General features: G+C 46.9%; 1 protein-coding gene across 1 annotated transcript; it reads left to right on the top strand.

The window, feature by feature from the left end:
• Positions 1-500: 500 nt before the first annotated feature.
• LOC139393364 (argonaute RISC component 1) lies at positions 501-21,567 on the top strand. The gene is made up of 19 exons (XM_071141978.1): positions 501-884; positions 7,037-7,223; positions 8,341-8,461; positions 8,641-8,822; positions 9,550-9,686; positions 10,158-10,292; positions 11,079-11,166; positions 11,481-11,628; positions 11,724-11,843; positions 12,109-12,231; positions 14,196-14,329; positions 14,727-14,911; positions 15,702-15,861; positions 16,055-16,145; positions 16,921-17,115; positions 17,432-17,566; positions 17,763-17,864; positions 18,439-18,638; positions 18,875-21,567. Exons 1-19 carry the CDS (start codon positions 860-862, stop codon positions 18,981-18,983), a joined length of 2,577 nt encoding a protein of 858 aa, XP_070998079.1. The 5' UTR covers positions 501-859; the 3' UTR covers positions 18,984-21,567.
• Positions 21,568-21,710: the final 143 nt, after the last annotated feature.

Here is a 21,710-nt window from a genome sequence, read left to right as displayed (position 1 = left end):
AATATAATATTTAAATATTTACTGGATAGGTTTCAAATTGGACTCAGTGCTATCCGGGATCTTGGGACGTCCCTACTCCCCACTGAAGTGGGATTTAAAATAGTTAAGGTCAGGTAAGGGTTATGCTTAGGGGTTCCCCAAACTCGGTCCTGGGGACCCCAAGGGCTGCACGTTTTGGCGTTTGCCCTAGCACTACACCGCTGATTTAACTAATCGTCCAGCTTTGATTGTTTGAATTTGCGGTGTAGTGCTAGGGCAAATCCCAAAACGTGAACCCCTTTGGGTCCCCAGGACCAAGCTTGGGAAACGCTGGTAGGGTAAGGACGTCCCAAGAATTCCGGATAACAATAACCATGTACAGCTCAGCTGCTACACCAAGATAACCCATACAGCCGCCTCCAGTAGAGGGCGACTACAACAACTCGTCTACAGAATGCAACATCCTTCAAAGTCAAAGAAGAGGTTACAGAATTCGGGGAGGGGGGGCTGGTCCTTTTTTGTTCCGCTGGAGAATCGTGCTTGGACGGTGAGCAGGAGCATAACAGACCGATAAGAAAGCATAGCGCCACGGACAATATTTTTAGGCCAGGCAAAGAGCGTTCAACCCGGAGGAAAGAAGACCGACGCAAGGTTTCACACAAAAGCCGTTCAGCAGCTTGTGTTATCAGACAGGCAGCTTTTGTCGTTACAACTCTGTGTGTCTGGGGGTACTGGAAGGGGTGGGGGTTTAGCGAGTACGGAGAAGACTACATGCCGAGAGGAGGGGGCTGGAAGTCTGCAACTCTTCCAGCCTGAAAGGGCCGGCGCTGTGACCATAGAACCCTGGACTGTCTAGTGCCCGCGCGGTTAAGTGGATGGGATGGAGCCGGGACCGTCTGGCGCTGGTAGGTCTCTCTCTTTTCTCTGTCAAGGGTTGAATTGTTGCTTATCTTCAGCTATAGCAGCTGATGGTATCATGCAATTGCCCACATTTTTGAAAACGGGCGTCATATCTGGTGCAGCATTCTCTAATGCTAGCTGGCTGGCTGAAAAACCCGTCCATCACAACGATTGTGGGTCTTTTTCAACCATATCTCGTGCACTATACGAAATGACTTATCATAGCGAGAGACCGGTCTTTTGGTGCACTGACAATGTCCAGGGTCAGGGGCGGGGGCAGGGGGCCGTGGGAATCCCTGGCGTGGAGACACGAGGTAAAGCCCGCCTTCACTACTCAGCACCCCTCTCACTCACACACACAAAATACAAGACTGTCTGTTTTGTCAGTCTGTGTTCTACATACAGTTTTAGAATGATCGAAAAGTGCACTGATCCAAATGGTATTTATTCACACCCCACCAAAATGAAGCCACAATGAACTAACTCAAGTCTATGTGAACACCACAATTAGTTATGTATTTGAATACTGCAAAGAGTGGCTATTAGACTACCTCCTTACGATGTGATTTTTTTATAATATTTTTTTTTACATTTATTTAACTAGGCAGGTCAGTTAAGAACAAATTCTTATATACAATGACAACCCACTGCTCAGGGGCAGAACGACTGATTTTTACCTTGTCAGCTCAGGGATTCGATTTTGCAACCTTTCGGGTGCTAGTCCAACGCTATAACCACTAGGCTACCTGTCGCCCCAATATTATTATTTAGATTAGTACATGCTATAGAAATGAAACCACACCTCCATGCAACCCTCGGTGCCAACATTTTTACATCAAGGTCATTCCAATTTAATGTTCATATTGGGTAATGCTAGAGTTATTTACAGTTGAATCATTTAGCAGACCCTCTTATCCAGAGCGACTTACAGTTTATGTATTAATCTTAAAATAGCTAGGTGGGACATCCACATATCTTAGTCATAGTACGTAGATTTTTCCTCAAAGTAGTCATCAGCAAAGTCCGTGCTAGTAGCGGTGGGGGGGGGGGGAGTCAAGTGTCAGTGTTATTTCACGAAAGGCTAGTTATGGCATATCAAAAAGCACGTGGTGTTTCACTTTTGTTACTTAGTTCAAGTGGGCAGACAGGCATACAACTCTAAATATTATGATGACCTGTGATATTATGACACTGCGCTTTAGTCTGGTCTGAAGTCCAATCTGTGCATAATCAATGGTCCCCAGGTGTTAGTGTAGATCACAGTTATGTTAGCTAAAATTCACTGTCATTCAAATGGATTCGGCCTATCGTTCGACAGCTTGTTGACACTTAAATATGAAGTTGTTTGTTTTTAGGGGGGGGGGGGGGAACAGCTAATGACCCTTGGACCCGCCCATCTCCAGAAGTCTTCTTCTCTGACCAAAGCGACATATTCTTTGTTGTGTATCTTCACACAACTACATTGACTGACTGGCCTCCAGATTTGGGACTAGTAGGATTTTACTGAACATCCTATAGGACACCATTTACACATTAATATTAGTCAGTTAATCAGTAACACTTAAAGGAAAATTCCACTCAATCTATCTTTTGGTATTTGTTTCATTAGTCCACTGTTGATCAAATGATGCAAAACAGCATACTGTGACACTTTCTGTGTTTTGAAAGTTCTATGTCTTCAAAACTTGATGGCTGACATGCAAAACATTTTGGGACTGTATCAACAGTGGACTAATGAAACGAATTCCAAAATTATAGTTGAAGTGGTATTTTCCTTAAAATGGCTGTATTGGCCCTTTAATCTCAATATCAAATCATTTCTGGCTAGCGATTAACTACCTTACTGTGATCGATTTCAATTAAAATTGTAAAATATGAACAGAAATAGCTTCTTAGAAAAATGTAATTGCTCAAGCAAATATTTAGCTAGGACTGACTGGGAGTGGGGCCTAATTGGAGGAGCCTAATGGGAAGGATGTATAACCTGAAAAATAGATGTTATTGGCAGAGAGAATGACAAACTGTCTTTGCTTCTGGCCTATTAGCTTATAGCATCTGATGTCACAGGCGGTCCAAAAACCCCACCCAGCCAAACAAGCTGACATTTCAGACTGTCTTTTCAAACAGCTCTTACACTAAAATGCATTATCATAATTTTCTGTATTTTTTTTTTCCAACCTCCGTGTGGAAATATAAAAAAGCACAGTAAAATCACGTTTGACTGCACTGCCCCATTTAACACGGACTCTGTCCTCAAGACTAGAATTAAGCTACTAGAATGTTTTATACCTGTACCTCAGGACAGTGTTTGAATACTTATCTGAACCTAAACCTACAACTAGTTAACTCTTAGCTATATCACCATTCCAGACAACTATTAGACATGGGATCATCTCTAGTGATGTCAGCAGGAAATGGATGTGGGAATAGTGTGTGTAATTCCATGTTTCAATGATAAAGGAACCCGGCCTAAATCAGACTCCAGGGAGAAACACACACACACCACACACACACAGTTGATGTGGAAAGGGCCCCAGTGCCAGGGAAAGACTGCTATTGTCTGGGGATGTGTGATCTCTGGCTCCACTTCTCACCATCTGCCTCCACTGGGGTGGGGCGGGCTGCCGGTGACGTGTGTGTGTGTCAGTGTGTTTAGCCTACTCTGTATCAAGACTGTTGAGACTTATGCCATAGGCGTAACAAACACACCTTCAGTAGAATCGACCTAGTCTTAAGTGGTTTATCATGCCAGATTGCCAGTCCGTAGTTGGCTGCTTTTTCAAGGCCGGTTGAGCGTATTCATTCTTGACTGACTGCTATGCTTGACTACAGGATTTCCAATGCTTGCCTTTTAAACCACAAGCTCTCCGCTCAGCTCAGCTATAGGCCTCGCATGTGAGAGAGGTTAATGACTGGGGAGGAGGCCGCTCGGACCTAATGTGGAAACACTAACGCTGCTTCAGGATGAAAAAGGCCAAGGTCCCCCCCCCCCCACACACACACACTACCCCTCCACCTACCATCCCTCCAGGTTTCCTGATCTCCATGACAATGCCAGTGTTGCTGTGGAGTCTCCATGGTAAGGCTGGGAATGTTGGGGGGGACCCCTGTGTTTGTGTGTGTGGTAGTGGGGGCTCTCCCTTTCCCCCCAGCCCCCCTGTCTGTGTGATGGAGGAGGAGGGCAGCTGCGGTCTTTGTTGTGATTGTGAGAGGGCTGTTCTCTGGGGAAGCAGAGGTTAAGACATGGGCTGGTCAGGGCTGTGCTGGGCCCCCTCTCAGGCAGGGAGGAAGGCAGGAGTCTCACATTTTACCAGGCCGATCTCAAGTCCTACACCTGTTGAACTTCACATACTTGTTTTCCTCACTGCAATGCACTAGTTAGTGCACATGCACTTTGTATTGTATTCACTCTCTGCTCAGTACCAAAGTTTCAAATTATGTTTGAAAAGAGGCTAGCAGTAGAATTAATGTCAAACGAAAACATCTCAAATGCAGGCTTTTTGTCGTCTTCCCGTGACCGTTAGTTAGCGATAGTAGCATAGGAATGTCTTGCTATTGTTTTTTTAGCAAGGCACATTTGTGATTGTTCCATCTCATGTAGGCTGAGGTCATTTTTTTATACAAAATCACACTAGAAGCCCTTGTGAGGCTAGCCTACTCCTCCGCTAGCAGTTTCTGACCCTGCCTGCGTGTTTAAGGAAATGTCTGTATCTTTCTTGCAGTGTCTGTCTGGCTTGGTGTATCCAGCGTCGCCCTAATGTATTCTCTTTCTCTCTCACCCTTAATTCTCATTGAACCACCAACCACCCCTCTCCCCTCCTCTTTCGTTCACACCCCCCCCCCTCTCACCCGAATCGCTTTGTTCCTTCTCCCCCCTCTCCCGCTATTATCCCTCATCAATATCCTCGTCTCGTGTCACCCTCTCACCCCCCCCTCTCTCTCTCTCTCTCCCATGTACACCCATTCCTTCATTCTTTATCTCCATATTTTGCTGCTCAAACTTTTCCTTCCTGTCCGTCTGTTGCTCTTTTCTTCCTCTCTACATCTTCCTGTCTCTTCCTGACTCGTCATCCCGCTCATGCTCCCTCTCTCTGCCCATCATCTCATCATTACATGCCCATTGCCCCCCTCTCTACCCATCATCTCATCATTACATGCCCATTGCCCCCCTCTCTACCCATCATCTCATCATTACATGCCCCCCCCTCTCTGCCCATCATCTCATCATTACATGCCCCCTCTCTCTGCCCATCATCTCATCATTACATGCCCCCCTCTCTGCCCATCATCTCATCATTACATGCCCCCTCTCTGCCCATCATCTCATCATTACATGCCCCCTCTCTCTGCCCATCATCTCATTATTACATGCACCCTCTCTCTGCCCATCATCTCATTACATGCCCCCCTCTCTGCCCATCATCTCATTACATGCCCCCCTCTCTGCCCATCATCTCATCATTACATGCCCCTTCTCTCTGCCCATCATCTCATCATTACATGCCCCCTCTCTCTGCCCATCATCTCATCATTACATGCCCCCTCTCTCTGCCCATCATCTCATCATTACATGCCCCCTCTCTCTGCCCATCATCTCATTACATGCCCCCCTCTCTGCCCATCATCTCATTACATGCCCCCCTCTCTGCCCATCATCTCATCATTACATGCCCCCTCTCTCTGCCCATCATCTCATCATTACATGCCCCCTCTCTCTGCCCATCATCTCATCATTACATGCCCCCTCTCTCTGCCCATCATCTCATCATTACATGCCCCCTCTCTCTGCCCATCATCTCATTACATGCCCCCCTCTCTGCCCATCATCTCATTACATGCCCCCTCTCTCTGCCCATCATCTCATCATTACATGCCCATGCCCCCCTCTCTGCCCATCATCTCATCATGACATGCCCCCCTCTCTGCCCATCATCTCATCATGACATGCCCCCTCTCTGCCCATCATCTCATCATTACATGCCCCCCCCCCTCTCTGCCCATCATCTCATCATGACATGCCCCCTCTCTGCCCATCATCTCATCATTACATGCCCCCTCTCTCTGCCCATCATCTCATCATTACATGCCCCCTCTCTCTGCCCATCATCTCATTACATGCCCCCCTCTCTGCCCATCATCTCATCATTACATGCCCCCTCTCTCTGCCCATCATCTCATCATTACATGCCCATGCCCCCCTCTCTGCCCATCATCTCATCATGACATGCCCCCCTCTCTGCCCATCATCTCATCATGACATGCCCCCTCTCTGCCCATCATCTCATCATTACATGCCCCCCCCCCCTCTCTGCCCATCATCTCATCATTACATGCCCCCCCCCCCCCCCCCCCCTCTGCCCATCATCTCATCATTACATGCCCCCCCCCCCTCTGCCCATCATCTCATCATTACATGCCCCCCCTCTCTGCCCATCATCTCATCATTACATGCCCCCCCTCTCTGCCCATCTCATCATTACATGCCCCCCTCTCTGCCCATCATCTCATCATTACATGCCCCCCTCTCTGCCCATCATGACATGCCCATGGCCCCCCTCTCTGCCCATCATGACATGCCCATGGCCCTCTCTCTGCCCATCATCATCACATGCCCCCTCTCTCTGCCCATCATCATCACATGCCCCCTCTCTCTGCCCATCATCACATGCCCCCCTCTCTCTGCCCGTCATCACATGCCCCCCTCTCTCTGCCCGTCCTCACATGCCCCCCTCTCTCTGCCCGTCATCACATGCCCCCCTCTCTCTGCCCGTCATCACATGCCTCTGCCCATCATCACATGCCCCCCTCTCTCTGCCCGTCATCACATGCCCCCCTCTCTCTGCCCGTCATCACATGCCCCCCTCTCTCTGCCCGTCATCACATGCCCCCCTCTCTCTGCCCGTCATCACATGCCCCCCTCTCTCTGCCCGTCATCACATGCCCCCTCTCTCTGCCCGTCCTCACATGCCCCCCTCTCTCTGCCCGTCATCACATGCCCCCCTCTCTCTGCCCGTCCTCACATGCCCCCCTCTCTCTGCCCGTCATCACATGCCCATGCTCACTTTTCTTTCCTCATTACTCCATTTATTTCCTCATCTCCCATACCCACATCCCTACCGTTTCTGCCCTTAAACTTCCGACACCTCTGCCCCTCCAGTGCCCATGGGGCCCTTCCCCCCACCCCTGCAGCAGGTGTTCCAGGCACCCCGCCGGCCGGGCATGGGCACTGTGGGCAAGCCCATCAAGCTGCTGGCCAACTACTTTGAGGTGGAGATCCCCAAGATGGACGTGTTCCACTACGAGGTGGACATCAAGCCTGACAAGTGCCCCCGACGGGTCAACAGGTAGAGTAACGTACCGCCCTACATAGTCTCATGTACCACATCTCGTCCCCTGTGGGCAATAGCCTGGGGATTGAGGTTACCCAACTCGACACCTTTCACCCAGGTGTCCCCTACTATAGGTGAAGCAGTGGTCCACTTGATGGCTAACATTTCCCCAAGGTTTTTAAGAACCACAGAATATGGACTGTAGAACTGAGCCATAGCCAGAACTCGGAGGACCACACTATGTAGAAGTCTGTAGAGGTCAAACAACTTCTCAAGATGATTCAGAGAGAGACTCGCAGTTCATTGGCGCACCATGACTATGACTCTCTCGTCCCGTATCCACCATTATCTAGCCAGGATATGATTAATGGTCTTCGAGATCCACATTGTATGGTGGTCATCATTGGCCAATCCCTTCTAAACCCCAGACATGCGTTTCAATGGTTGGCCAATTGAGCCGTCTGCGTTTCTTTCCTCTGATTGGACTGAGGATTTCAGCCGTTGTACAACCTCCTAGACTGTAACTCAACTGTTGTATATCCAACAACAACAAAAATAGCATCTCGCTCTCTCTTTCTCTCTCTTTCTGTTACTTGATTAACAGAAGCTGAGTCAAATCCGAAGTTTTACTTTGCCTGATGAAAATGTTCCATATGAAGTACACACACCGAACACATCTTGGAGCTTCCTGCTTCGTTCTTACTTAGGAGTTTTTTTTCTTCTCAAACAAAGGGTCCATGCAGGCATGCGAAAGGTCAACCCCACATGACCTCTCCTTTTCAACCCCGTCCACTCTACCCCCACACTTAGACGAAAGCCACGGCACCATGTATTCAGGGGTGCCGTGGCCCCACAGCTACCTCCCCTACCTCCCTTTGTCCTAGGGATTCCCCCCACGACCATGAGACCATCACCTCTCACCAGCTGTATCCTGCTTGATCCATAACCAATCGAATCGGGTCTTTCCTGCTCCCCAAAAAAACACCCATCCTAAATCGAGATTTCTGATAGGATGTTGGGTTTAATTTGGACCACTACATTTGTTGACAGATGGTCGTCTTTTGTGGTTTTGTCACCTCTGATGGCCATGATGGTGAACCTGGTGTGTTTGACTCTGTGTCGCCCCCTGCAGGGAAGTGGTGGAATATATGGTGCAGCACTTTAAGCCCCAGCTCTTTGGCGACAGGAAGCCGGTGTACGACGGCAAGAAGAATATCTATACGGTGCTAGCGCTCCCTATCGGAAGTGAGAAGGTAGGCATAAGGGGGAGAAAGTGTGTACTATACATTTTGAGCAAGTCCCCTTCTACTCCCGTCTGTCCATTCCATTTCTTTATCCTGTAACCCCCCCCCTCCCATCTCCCCTCCACCTACACTCTCCTCCATTTCTCCATTTTCTGCTCTTGCTCATCCCCCCCTCTTTCTCTCTGAAGGTGGACTTTGAGGTGACTATCCCCGGGGAGGGGAAGGATCGTATCTTCAAGGTGTCTATCCGCTTCCTGGCCACGGTGTCATGGCGTCTGCTCCAGGAGACACTGGTCAGCGGGCGCCTGCAGGTTCCCCTGGACTCTGTCCAAGCCCTGGATGTGGCCATGCGCCACCTAGCCTCAATGAGGTACAGTACACTAAGTACATCCAGCAGTGTACAGACAGACAGACAGACAGACAGGCAGACAGGCAGGCAGACAGACAGGCAGACAGACAGGCAGACAGGCAGGCAGACAGGCAGGCAGGCAGACAGGCAGGCAGGCAGACAGACAGACAGGCAGACACACACAGGCAGACACACACAGGCAGACAGGCAGACACACACAGGCAGGCAGGCAAGGCAGGCAGGCCAGGCAGGCTGAAAGCAAGGGCAGAGAAGCTTGTAGCTAATTGCAAAGCTAGGATCTATGATGCACAAACAGACAGAACACGCAAACACACTCGCCACAGGACACTGTGTGCATGTTGTCTTCAAACTGATTGAAAGGCATATGTTTGCCTTGAGGTGTGAATGTTTTGTTATTTGGGATTTTAAAAAAACAATAGCAAGACATTCCTATCAAACTTGTTGAACAGCGATTTAGTTTTAGATTCTATTATATTTACAGATCTGGAGGAGACAACAGATGCCTGATAGCTGAGAACTTGTGTAAAGGTGTCACATTAACAAAATCTAATAATCAGACAGTGACTTGGAGGCTTGACTAGATCACAAACACAAGCTGTTGAATCATTCTGCTGGACTTACGTCTGCTACGCCTTATAGGTGACACAGAATTACTGGACATTGAGTCATGCTGCGGTGCTGAGACTCAAATGAGTCATTCTCTATAATGTCATTTTTTGTCATCCAGGTACACTCCGGTGGGACGATCATTCTTCTCCCCACCTGAAGGATACTACCATCCCCTGGGAGGGGGGAGAGAGGTGTGGTTTGGTTTCCACCAGTCTGTACGCCCCGCCATGTGGAAAATGATGCTCAATATTGATGGTGAGTCGGCTGAGTCCCACCAGGAAAGATCTACTCGAGGGTATGATGTCACAGACCTTGTTGCATCTACCCAGATGGAATGAAAATCTGATCACAAGAGGTTATAGTTAGGTCTGCTCTTAAAGTTACATTCACAGTGGTCTATGATTTAACATCCGTTTTGTGTGGTGTAAAAATTCACCGCAGATCAATGCTTAGAAATGACTTCATTCTATAGTATTGGGGTTGTGTTCATTAGGCACCAAATGGAAGAAAACGGACCGAAACGGGCAGGAACTACGTGGATTTGTCCAATAAGAAAGTATTTTTCCGCTGAAACATTTTCTTCTATGTTTTCCCTTGCGTGTCCTAGCGAACACAACCCAATGCTTAGGAAATAACACAATCCTATACCACTGGGCTTCTGTCTCCGCTGCACTTCACTTCCATTCAGACTGAATGCATTACTTACTGCTCTCTTTCTCCCTCTAGTGTCTGCCACGGCCTTCTACAAAGCCCAGCCGGTGATCGAGTTCATGTGCGAAGTCCTGGACATCCGCAACATAGACGAGCAGCCCAAGACCCTGACCGACTCGCAGAGGGTCCGCTTCACCAAGGAGATCAAAGGTGGGCCGTTGAACAGTGAGTGAGTACCTTCCACACGCCATGCCGCCTGCCTCTCACCAATGCCCCCTCAGACGATCCCCTCACGTCTCTCCCCACTCCACCACTCCTTCCTTCTCCACCACTCCTTCCTTTTCCACCACTCCTCCCTTCCTTTTCCACCACTCCTCCCTTCCTTTTCCACCACTCCTCCCTTCCTTCTCCACCACTCCTCCCTTCCTTCTCCACCACTCCTTCCTTCCTTCTCCACCACTCCTTCTTCCTTCCTTCTCCACCACTCCTTCTCCCTTCCTTATCCACCACTCCTTCTCCCTTCCTTCTCCACCACTCCTTCTCCCTTCCTTCTCCACCACTCCTTCTCCCATCACTCACTCACTCACTCACTCCTTCTCCCATCACTCACTCTTCCATTTCCTTTTCTCCACCTTCTCTTTGACGTTCATCCTAATGCATCCTTCTCTCCAACATGCCCCATGTTATTTTCTACCCCAGGAGTCTCCCCAGAATGTTTTCAATTTCTATGATTGTGATGGAATGCACTATTATACGTTTTGTATGAGTTTTCCTAAAGAAATACATTTGAAAGGCCACACGATGGCGCTAAAGAGTAAAGCGTGAACGACTGAAACACTGGTGGAGCAGCGCCTCTGTGCACACTGCCTATGGGGAGAGCTCTGTCCTTCCCTTCTCCTCCACCCTCTCCCCATCAATGTCTGTCCCTGTGCCGTCACTACTGCTGGCTCTTATCTTTGTGTGTGTCTGTGCCCTGCTGTCGGTGGGCGTTACCAGGTCTGAAGGTGGAGGTGACCCACTGCGGTCAGATGAAGAGGAAGTACCGCGTCTGCAACGTCACGCGACGCCCCGCCAGCCACCAGACGTGAGTAGCGTCACACGGTTGACCCTACTGATGCTCCCCGGACAACGGATGTATTGGTCTGCGAGAAGTCCAATAAAATCATGACCTGTAAATCATCATTGTCAGTTGGGATATTGGTCTTTTGTGATTCTGACTACAGATATGGTCTGTGACAAGGATGGATATGTTTTTTTTTATTGTCCAAATTTTTTCTAGCGTTGAGTGAAGACACCAGTGGTTTTCTAGAGGCGCTTGCATCAATGTGAGGCATGGGGTGACTATTCTCAGGTAGCTGTGTTAGTCATTTAACACCTTTATCACGCATTCCCTACCAGATTTCCCCTGCAGCTTGAGAGCGGACAGACAGTAGAATGTACGGTGGCCCAGTACTTCAAGCAGAAGTACAATCTGCAGCTCAAGTATCCCCACCTGCCCTGCCTCCAGGTAGGGCAGGAGCAGAAGCACACCTACCTGCCCCTGGAGGTGAGAAACATTCAATCCAGTTGCTTTCTGTACTTGAGAAGGAAATCCCTGCTTATATAATATACTCAATGGTGTTTGGTTTTGTGTCCCTGCAGGTGTGTAACATAGTAGCAGGGCAGCGCTGTATCAAGAAACTGACAGATAATCAGACGTCCACTATGATCAAAGCCACGGCTCGCTCTGCACCTGACAGACAGGAGGAGATCAGCCGACTGGTGAGTCAGTGGCGCCGCCTGGTGGCTGGAGGCTGCAATGCGAAACTACCAGCTATGAGCATGAGAATTGGCATTAATGAATTTAACCTCAGACCATCCAACACAGATGAACACATACTACTACTAGACTTGAGGGGAAAAGACTGTACATAGTAAATGACTTCCTATTATTCTCTCCACGGATTAGATGTGAATTGACAGCATTGTGCAGTGTGAATGTGACAAGAGAGAATGAATAACACATTTTGTCCCCGTCTGTCCACAGATGAAAAATGCCAACTTTAACCTGGACCCGTACATCCAGGAGTTTGGGATCAAGGTGAAGGATGAGATGGCGGAGGTGACGGGAAGGGTGCTGCCTGCCCCCATCCTACAGTATGGAGGACGGGTAAGAGACATCACGCTTATAGTACAGCCACATTAAGCATCCTTTCAAGTCTGTGTACTTTAGTGCAACAAAAAAAATAATGCTGTGTACTTGTTCTAGCACAGTAAATGGAGGAGGAATTCATTTGCTACTCGCATTGGGCTCAGTTTTTTTTTAGCACAATTTACTGTCCAGATATATACACACTACCGTTCAAAAGTTTGGGATCACTTAGAAATGTCCTTGTTTTTTAAAAGAAAAGCAAAAAAAATTGTCCATTAAAATAACATCAAATTGATCAGAAATACAGTGTAGACATTGTTAATGTTGTCAATGACTATTGTAGCTGGAAACGGCTGATATTGAATGGAATATCTACATAGGTATACAGAGGCCCATTATCAGCAACAATCACTCCTGTGTTCCAATGGCATGTTGTGTTAGCTAATCCAAGTTTATTATTTTAAAAGGCTAATTGATCATTAGAAAACCCTTTTGCAGTTATGTTAGCACTGGCCAGAAACAAATAACTTTCTTATGAAACTCGTCAGTCTATTCTTGTTCTGTGAAATGAAGGCTATTCCATGCGAGAAATTGCCAAGAAACTGAAGATCTCGTACAACACGGTGTAGTACTCCCTTCACAGAACAGAGTAAACTGACTCTAACCAGAATAGAAGGAGGAGTGGGAGGCCCCGGTGCACAACTGAGCAAGAGGACAAGTACATAAGAGTGTCTAGTTTGAGAAACGGATGCCTCACAAGTCCTCAACTGGCAGCTTCCTTAAATAGTACTCGCAAAACACCAGTCTCAACGTCAACAGTGAAGAGGTGACTCCGGGATGCTGACCTTCTAGGCAGAGTGGCAAAGAAAAGCCATCTCAGACTGGCCAATAAAAAGAAAAGATTAAGATGGGTAAAAGAACACAGCCACTGGACAGAGAAACAGCAAGTTATTTGTTTCTGGCCATTTTGAGCCTGTAATCAAACCCACAAATGCTGATGCTCCAGATACTCAACTAGTCTGAAGAAGGCCAGTTTTATTGATTTTCAGTTTTCAGCGGTGCTAACATAATGGCAAAAGGGTTTTCTAATGATCAATTACCCTTTTTTTAAATAATAAACTTGGATTAGCAATGTCTACACTGTATTTCTGATCAATTTTATGTTATTTTAATGGACCAAAATATGTGCTTTTTATTCAAAAACAAGGACATTTCTAAGTGACCCCAAACTTTTGAATGGTAGTGTATATGACAGTAACAGCAGGAGTAGCCCACACAGCTACTCACCAGTAGGCTATAGAGTGGTGAGGAGGACTTCACCATTACTTTTCTGGACTCATGTTCACTCAAACATCGTTTTAAGATTTGTTTTTACTATTGACAGTTACTGCTGATTTTGGCATTTGTAAAGCGATTCGCTCTCCTTAAATAGTCATGACTGGTTCGATCTGCCGTAAGACCACTGTGGTGAAGAATAACATTGCTACTTGCCGCGGATCCAAGTTCAGTTTTGAGATCCACCGGCGTCATTGGCGTACGTTTAGCCGGACGTTACTGACAGGTCTTGGAACTGTGACAACGGGTAACCTCTCCCCGCTTTGCTTGAGGGGAAATGCAGTGATTTTGCCAACACAGCCATGTACACAGTCTTGTACCCTTAACCTTTTTATAAACTGACTACTGTTGATATAAATCAGACCTTATTAGTTTTATGAGCAATCCAGGAATGCCACGAGTTAATTGACACGAGAGAACCCAAGAAAATAGCAACTCGACAGAGCACCAACGGCTACGATGATTGAGTAAAATACTCCCGGACACAAAGGGTCCACAGAGTTCCTGCTCACCACTCTATAACAAACCAGGCTTCTGGCTTCAGAAGTCAGTCCCCACTACAGTAGGTGTGGATTTCACAGAGTGCAAACAGCCCCGACATTGATCTGGTTCTGAAGCTTTGGTCTCCCACCTGTTCCACCTCACAGAACCGGGCCATCGCCACGCCCAACCAGGGGGTGTGGGACATGAGGGGCAAGCAGTTCTACAACGGTATTGAGATCAAGGTGTGGGCCATCGCCTGCTTCGCCCCCCAGAAACAGTGTCGGGAGGAGGTGCTCAAGTAAGTACCCTTCTGGGAGACGGGGTAGTGTGGGAAGTGGATATCTTCAGGCATCGTATTAAAGATTCCTGTCAGAGTGCAACAATATTTATCTAAAGATAAAATATTTGCTTTTCTAGGTAGTTTTGTGTGTTAGAATAGTGTGATTTGTTTTATATTTCAAGATTTACTTGCTGTGGTATGGGTTGTGTTCATTAGTGCACACTATGGGAAATGTTCTAAAACATTTTGCAATTGGATGAGTATTCCGTTGGAGAAATCCAGATAATACATCCCTGTTTCAGTCCATTGTCTTCCGTTTTGGTGCTTTAATAAACATAGTCCTGGACTCAGCAGACAGCACCACCATGTGAACCAGGTTCCTTTCCTAACAAAAAATGTTCACCACTCTCCTCAGGAACTTCACAGACCAGCTGCGTAAGATCTCCAAGGATGCTGGGATGCCCATCCAGGGCCAGCCGTGTTTCTGTAAATACGCCCAGGGAGCCGACAGTGTGGAGCCCATGTTCAGGCACCTGAAGAACACCTACTCTGGACTGCAGCTCATCATCGTCATCCTGCCTGGAAAGACCCCAGTCTACGGTAAGATTGGCCTTATTCATGCCGAGTTTGAGTTTATTTATTCTTGTTCACAGATAAAACTGAAGAAATGCAGAATTTACATGACTAACAATTGCATGTCATTTAAAATACATAACACATACGTGACAAATGGAATATTGAACAATTGAAAATATTACAGGACATTTTTCATAAATCAGTGTAGATGATGGGGAGGAGACTGGTTAAATAAGGATTTTTAAGCCTTAAGAGAATTGAGACATGGATTATGTATGTGTGCCTTTCAGTGTGAATGGGCAAGACAAAAGTGTTTCTTTGAATGGGGTGTGGTTAGTAGGTGCCAGGCGTACCGGTTTGTGTCAAGAACTGCAACGCTGCTGGGTTTCCCACGTTCAGCACTTAAACAATTTGTTTAATTATATTTTTTATTAATCCGACCATTTAAAAAAACAAAAAAACAAGCACACATAAAACTTGAAAAAGCCATACGTGCACATGAGTAAAATCATGGAGGATAACACACAATAAAGTCTGGGACTGATTTCCATTGTGGTCCTCTTGACACAAGATGGCTAGGCAAGATCGAACACTGTTGAACGCAGTATGACAGCAAGATCATAAAACAAATAAGATCTATCTCATCATTGCAATTACTTTCCCATGTGTATCAAGAATGGTCCACCACCGAAAAGACATCCAGCCAACTCGATATTAGGGAAGTGTTCTTACTGTTTTGTACTCGTGTATAATAGCTTCATTTGAGCAGTTATGGATCTGTACCTAATTGCTGCCTGTTACTGGTCCTGTGTAGCGGAGGTGAAGAGGGTGGGAGACACTCTCCTAGGAATGGCCACTCAGTGTGTCCAGGTGAAGAACGTGGTGAAGACGTCCCCCCAGACCCTCTCCAACCTCTGCCTCAAGATCAACGTCAAGCTGGGGGGAATCAACAATATCCTGGTGCCCCACCAACGGTAAACTCTCTCCACTGGGTTGGGTTCATTATGGCATGCAAAGTCCCTTCCTTTTTCAGTTTGTTTTGTTGCGTTTGGTACCTAATGGATACGAACTTGGTCTTTAATGTGCTCTGGATGGAAACGCATTCATGTATATGAGCTCTCCTGTGAGTTTGACGGAATTTGTCCCTTCTCCCTTCCTGTCTCACAGGTCAGCAGTGTTCCAGGAGCCTGTCATCTTCCTGGGCGCTGATGTAACACACCCCCCTGCTGGAGATGGGAAGAAGCCCTCCATTACCGCTGTAAGGCTGCTTCTCCAATACTACCACTACACCATGTTAACACAAATGATGATGTATTAAGAGTACATCACATTTTAAGGCGGGGGTATGAGGAAGAGAAGAAGGGGAAGAGAATGGCTCAGCACTGACTCACAGACGGGGAAGAAATGACGTCACCCCGAACCTCGCAACCCAGGCCTGGCTGTGGTTGGCTGTGTGGTTGCCAAGCGATCATGACAGGCTGTTGAGTCACACAGCCCTCTGTATGCGTCTGTATGTGCTTCTGTGGGTGTGTGTCTGCGCTTACAGAGGTGGTCAGGAAGGATGACCATTTCTCTCACAATAACAAGGCGTAAGGCTACGAGGTTACTGTTATAGATGCTGACGACCCAGAGCTTCCCACACCACCTATCCTGTGCCTCTAGAGGATGCTAGTGCTCACGTTGTATCATTGGCTAGAGGTGAATCATAGAACACTGAATTAAATATTGATGTTTTGGGTTGTCTATCTTTTATTTTTCAGCTCGTCTCTGTATTTTTAAAGTTCTTGCTTTTTAGGAGTGGTTTCTGAATTTTGGATTCACAAAGAGTCTTGAGTAGTAGTGCTGATATAGGATCAGTTGCCTTTTGGCTAATCGTGAATAAGATTACGTGGACAGGGGGGACCAGATCATAGATCATCACTGAGACGCTTTCTGAATACATACCCTAGTCTCTGCATGGCTAGTCCCCTCATTTCTCTTTTTTTCTCTCTCCTATTTTTTTGTTTTCTCTCCCCCTCTCACTCTCTCTCCAGGTGGTAGGCAGTATGGACGCCCACCCCAGCAGGTACTGTGCCACAGTCCGGGTCCAGAGGCCCAGGCAGGAGATTATCGAAGACCTTTCTTACATGGTGCGAGAGCTGCTGATCCAGTTCTACAAGTCGACCCGCTTCAAGCCCACCAGAATCATCTTCTACAGGGACGGGGTGCCCGAGGGGCAGCTCCCGCAGGTACTTACTGGTCTCTGTCGTTGGGGGTTATAAATGGTTGTCAATAGAGATGGGGATCCATTTTTCATTATTTATAAGTGACAGTTGGATTGGCCAGATCACTATATTTTCACTCACTTTGACCAATAGGCCTAGTAGTTTATAGCAGTTAAGTAATGGTATGTAGTTCATCTCTGAATAAGTATGATTTGATATAGTATAGCGTGACAATAATGCAAAATACTGGGAAGAGTTACAGAAAGAGGTGAGTAACGCAACTACCTCTAAAGATATCAGTTGGACAGATAACGAGTAAATGTAACATTTTTCTGCATAGATACTCCACTACGAGCTTCTGGCCATCAGGGATGCGTGCATCAAGCTGGAGAAGGACTACCAGCCTGGTATCACCTACATCGTGGTCCAGAAGCGCCACCACACACGCCTCTTCTGTGCCGACAAGTCTGAGAGAGTGAGTCAACAGTCCAAGCTATTCTAACCGCAACTGTATCATGCTTTATAGGTTTCACTCTAGAACAGGGGTCTCAAACTATCGGCGCACAGGCCAAATGCGGCCTGTGAGCTTATTTGATGTGGTCTGCGGTTGTAATGTTAGGATAAGCGTTTGTAATTAAATATCGTGGTCCTGTTATTGTCTTTTTCTGTAGATCGGGAAGAGTGGTAACATTCCTGCAGGGACCACAGTGGACACCAGCATCACTCACCCGTTTGAGTTTGACTTCTACCTTTGCAGTCACGCGGGTATACAGGTGAGTGGGGTGGAGCTTCCCGCTGCTGTCCAGCTGTGTTTGTCTAACCTGAGCCATTCTAAATCTCCTGGCTCTTGAGTCACATGCAGCTCTTTTTTAACACTCCTTTGTGGCTCCATGGCTATTTAATTTGTATACTTTTATTTTATTATTTATTTAACCATAGAAATCACATTGAGAGTTACATCTCCAACAAAGCAACATGCATATATTTACGAGATACATTCATTGTTATGTTTTATGTTGTGTAAGTTAAAACAGTGCATATGAGAAACTTTAAAAGAGCAGGTTTAAAAACATATCGTTAGGGCCCTGTGTTTTGCACAATCATGTGACGTAGCCAGATTTTGATTCTGTATTTTAAGCCTTATTCAGGAATGAGAATTACACCAAAGATTAAACAATTATCTGAGGATGGTGCTGGACCACCTGACATGAAAAGGGGACAGTTTGAAGTTAAAGCTTTAAACAAAAGGTTCAAATCCAGGCAAAACACAGGGCCCTAATACTAGTTATTCATGTTTTCAAGTAATCCTCCTCTCTTGAGTGTTGAAATGGCCTCTCCACTCTGCAGGGGACTAGTCGGCCCTCGCATTACTACGTCCTGTGGGACGACAATCGTTTCACCGCCGACGAGCTGCAAATCCTCACCTACCAGCTGTGCCACACCTACGTGCGCTGTACCCGCTCCGTCTCCATTCCCGCGCCAGCCTACTACGCCCGCCTCGTGGCCTTCCGTGCCCGCTACCATCTGGTGGACAAGGAGCACGACAGGTGAGCATGGTGGTCTAGTTAACGTTTTAAAGGGACATTCCGCTTAAATCTGTTGTCAGATGTTTCAGGCTTCAAATGTAGTCTAATTGTCAAGATGAATTCAAGTTCCATGCCATCCGTTGTGTAGATCCAGCTGTATGCCTTAACCTAAAATGACTGAAGACGATAAGCACCATATCATTTCCAGATCTTATTCGGTACTTATTGCATCCTGTGTCTTTCTGTCCTTACTGTAGTGGGGAGGGAAGCCATGTCTCTGGTCAGAGTAACGGTCGGGACCCCCAGGCTCTGGCGAAGGCGGTGCAGATTCACCACGACACGCTGAGGACCATGTACTTTGCCTGAGCACCACCCCACACCACCACCACTGTCCTTAAGACTCACCATCCCTCGGTGAGGGGCCTGGGAGCCCACTGGAAGCCTTCCACCTCTCCTCCTCCCTCCATGGTTGTGGCCGCCCACACACTCCACACACCTCTCATGACTGACCCATGCCAGTACCAGAACTATACACCCCTCACCTGATCAACCCAGGCTCTGCAGCGTTCTGCACAACGGTTATTATTATTATCATTGTTGATATTATTAAGTGTTTATTTGTATTTACTTTACCAGGACTGTGTGTTTTTATGTTGACTTTCTTTTTGTTTTTTTAAGAGAGAAAAAAGGGTATTATTGTATGCGACCTTCCACACTCCTATGTATGCAATATGGAAGGGAGGAAAACGGGCGCTGAGCTGCCCCGAGACTTTTGACTGCCACCACAATGCTGCCTCTTACCTAATCCGCACGGCGGATGCCAGTGTTCTGTTCCAAGCCCCTGGTACAACAGGAGTCATGGGACCCCCGGGCTGGGGAAGGGTGACAAAAAGGACACTTATTATCGTTACATTTTTTTATCATGAACTCCATTCTTATGTTGCCGTTTTACATTTTTTTATGGCCTTGAGAGGTGTGCAACGGGGACGTACGGTACTTTAGCACTTAGCACTTAGAGATTAGCATGTAGTCAACGCCGCCCACCCTGCACCTAATATGAAGTGTCTGTGTGAGGCTAGCCCTCTGCTCTTAATAGTGGAAATAGAGCAGAGATAGAAAGAGCAGGTGTATTATATCGTAGATACATGAGACTTTAGTCCTTCACTGTATCTGTGCAGGTTGGGGAGTCTCCTCTTAAAATTAGCCAGTAGAGAGAGGCCAATGTAGAAGTTAGAGGGACCATTGCATTGAGTTTATTGAATATACTTGAATATACTCACACCCCATGCACCTAAACCAGCATTATTATTATTAACCAGCCTAATGTGATGCCTACCAATGGAAAATGGGCACCTATGTAAACAGGAAGATAATCTTTGTGTCAGAATGCATTTACTCTGCGAAAGGAATTACGAGGCACTTTCTTTACCTGATTGGTTTATGTTACTTCAGAATGGGGAGATTTGTCTTCCCTCAGCCTTCACACACAGGTCTACACACACACACCCCTACCTACCTACCTACATAATAGATATTCTCACACCTACAACCTCTCCTAAGCTTGCTGAACCAATAGAGTAACAGTAGCAATACAAGGTCTTCATCTTGTCTTTGTAGGTGTGAAAGCAGCAAAAAGACGTGGGCCAGAGAACACTGAATGAAAAGTGTTTCTCCCTTCACTTTTAGCACTTGACCTTGGCTATATGATCATTCTACACATTCTAGCTACACATTCCAACCTATGTCAATGGGGACGACGTACACACCAGTACACTACGTTGACATACACACACACGCACGCGCATACTGCACGCACACATAGCGCCTCTTTTTTTTAAAACATTTTGTACATAGCTTGTCCTACCTACAAACATCGACCACAGCGTCGATCAACACAAGCACACTCATGCCCCCTCACATTCTCCTACTGAGTGTGTACCGAGCCACCTCCACGCATGCACTTGCCCCCTTAAAACCCCCACATGAATACTTACCTCCTCCTTCCAACGCCACCGCCCTTTTCCCCCCTATCCATACCCCGCACAACCCTCTGCCTTGGTTCCCCTCCTCCCAGCCTAGTGTATGATCCCCCATTGGTGCGCTGTGTGCATGGACAACACAGATAGGGGTTTGCTACACAGGTTATTTGGGGGGGGGGGGGGGGGGCCCTGCCCTGCCCTGCCCTGCCCTGCCCTGCCTTCACTTCTGATCACGTTCTGACTTTCTGAAACGCATGAAACACATTTTTATTATGACTGAGTATTCTGAGCCACCTTCTTTCCGTTTTCCTAGAGATAGGAGCTTATTACGCTCACTTTTGCCTGTCAGTCATAGCTTCAGTTGTGTAAGCGGAGAACTGGAAGGCCGTTTTCTGTATTGTTGTGATGAGTAGTGTCAGAGTGTATCCTCAAGGGGGTACTATGCGAAAAGTAGTCTGACAACTTTCACTTCTTGGCCTTCAAGCGCCTCCAATCATGTCTGGTGGGTGGTAGAGCACCTTTTATGTTGGAAGGGAATGACGATTGAGATTTAATGATATATAACCTGTAATGAATTTGGGCTCACCAATGTAGCGGGGCCTTTGCAGTTGGGGTTAGTCCCCGGCCCCTCTGTGTTCAAATTCAGCTTGGGTAAGCCCAGCAACACTGATCCAGATGCAGTTCTTGTCTCCACTCACTGAAGACACAAAGCACCTTGTAACAGGGGAGGACAACATGGAATTACCCTGGGAAAAGCATCATGATGAGGACACAAGCGATTCCGCTCCACCCAGCCTCACTGACTAAGCAATATAAAAGCCACTGATCAAGAACAGTCTTTGTCATAGCATTTCTCAATTGGTTGAATGAAAGGACATGGAAGCAACTTATTTTGGCTCTGTATGATGTAATAGTATGGGGACTCTGTTGGGGAGGGCTATTTTTAAAGGAAATACATTTGTTTTTTAATACTCTTGTTGATTTTGTTGCGTACAGACAAATGTAATGCATTTATGGTCAGTCCTGGAAAACCCAATTGTATGCAGGATTTTTTATTATGACATATCTGTAGCCTAGCCTAAATCACATCATAAAGCTCCAACCACTATCTCTG

The sequence above is a fragment of the Oncorhynchus clarkii genome, chromosome 3, assembly GCF_045791955.1.
Source record: "Oncorhynchus clarkii lewisi isolate Uvic-CL-2024 chromosome 3, UVic_Ocla_1.0, whole genome shotgun sequence".
In the NCBI taxonomy this organism is placed as follows: Eukaryota; Metazoa; Chordata; class Actinopteri; order Salmoniformes; family Salmonidae; genus Oncorhynchus; species Oncorhynchus clarkii.
The sequence above is the reverse complement of the archived record's forward strand: the minus strand, read 5'-3'. Positions and strand labels throughout refer to the sequence as shown.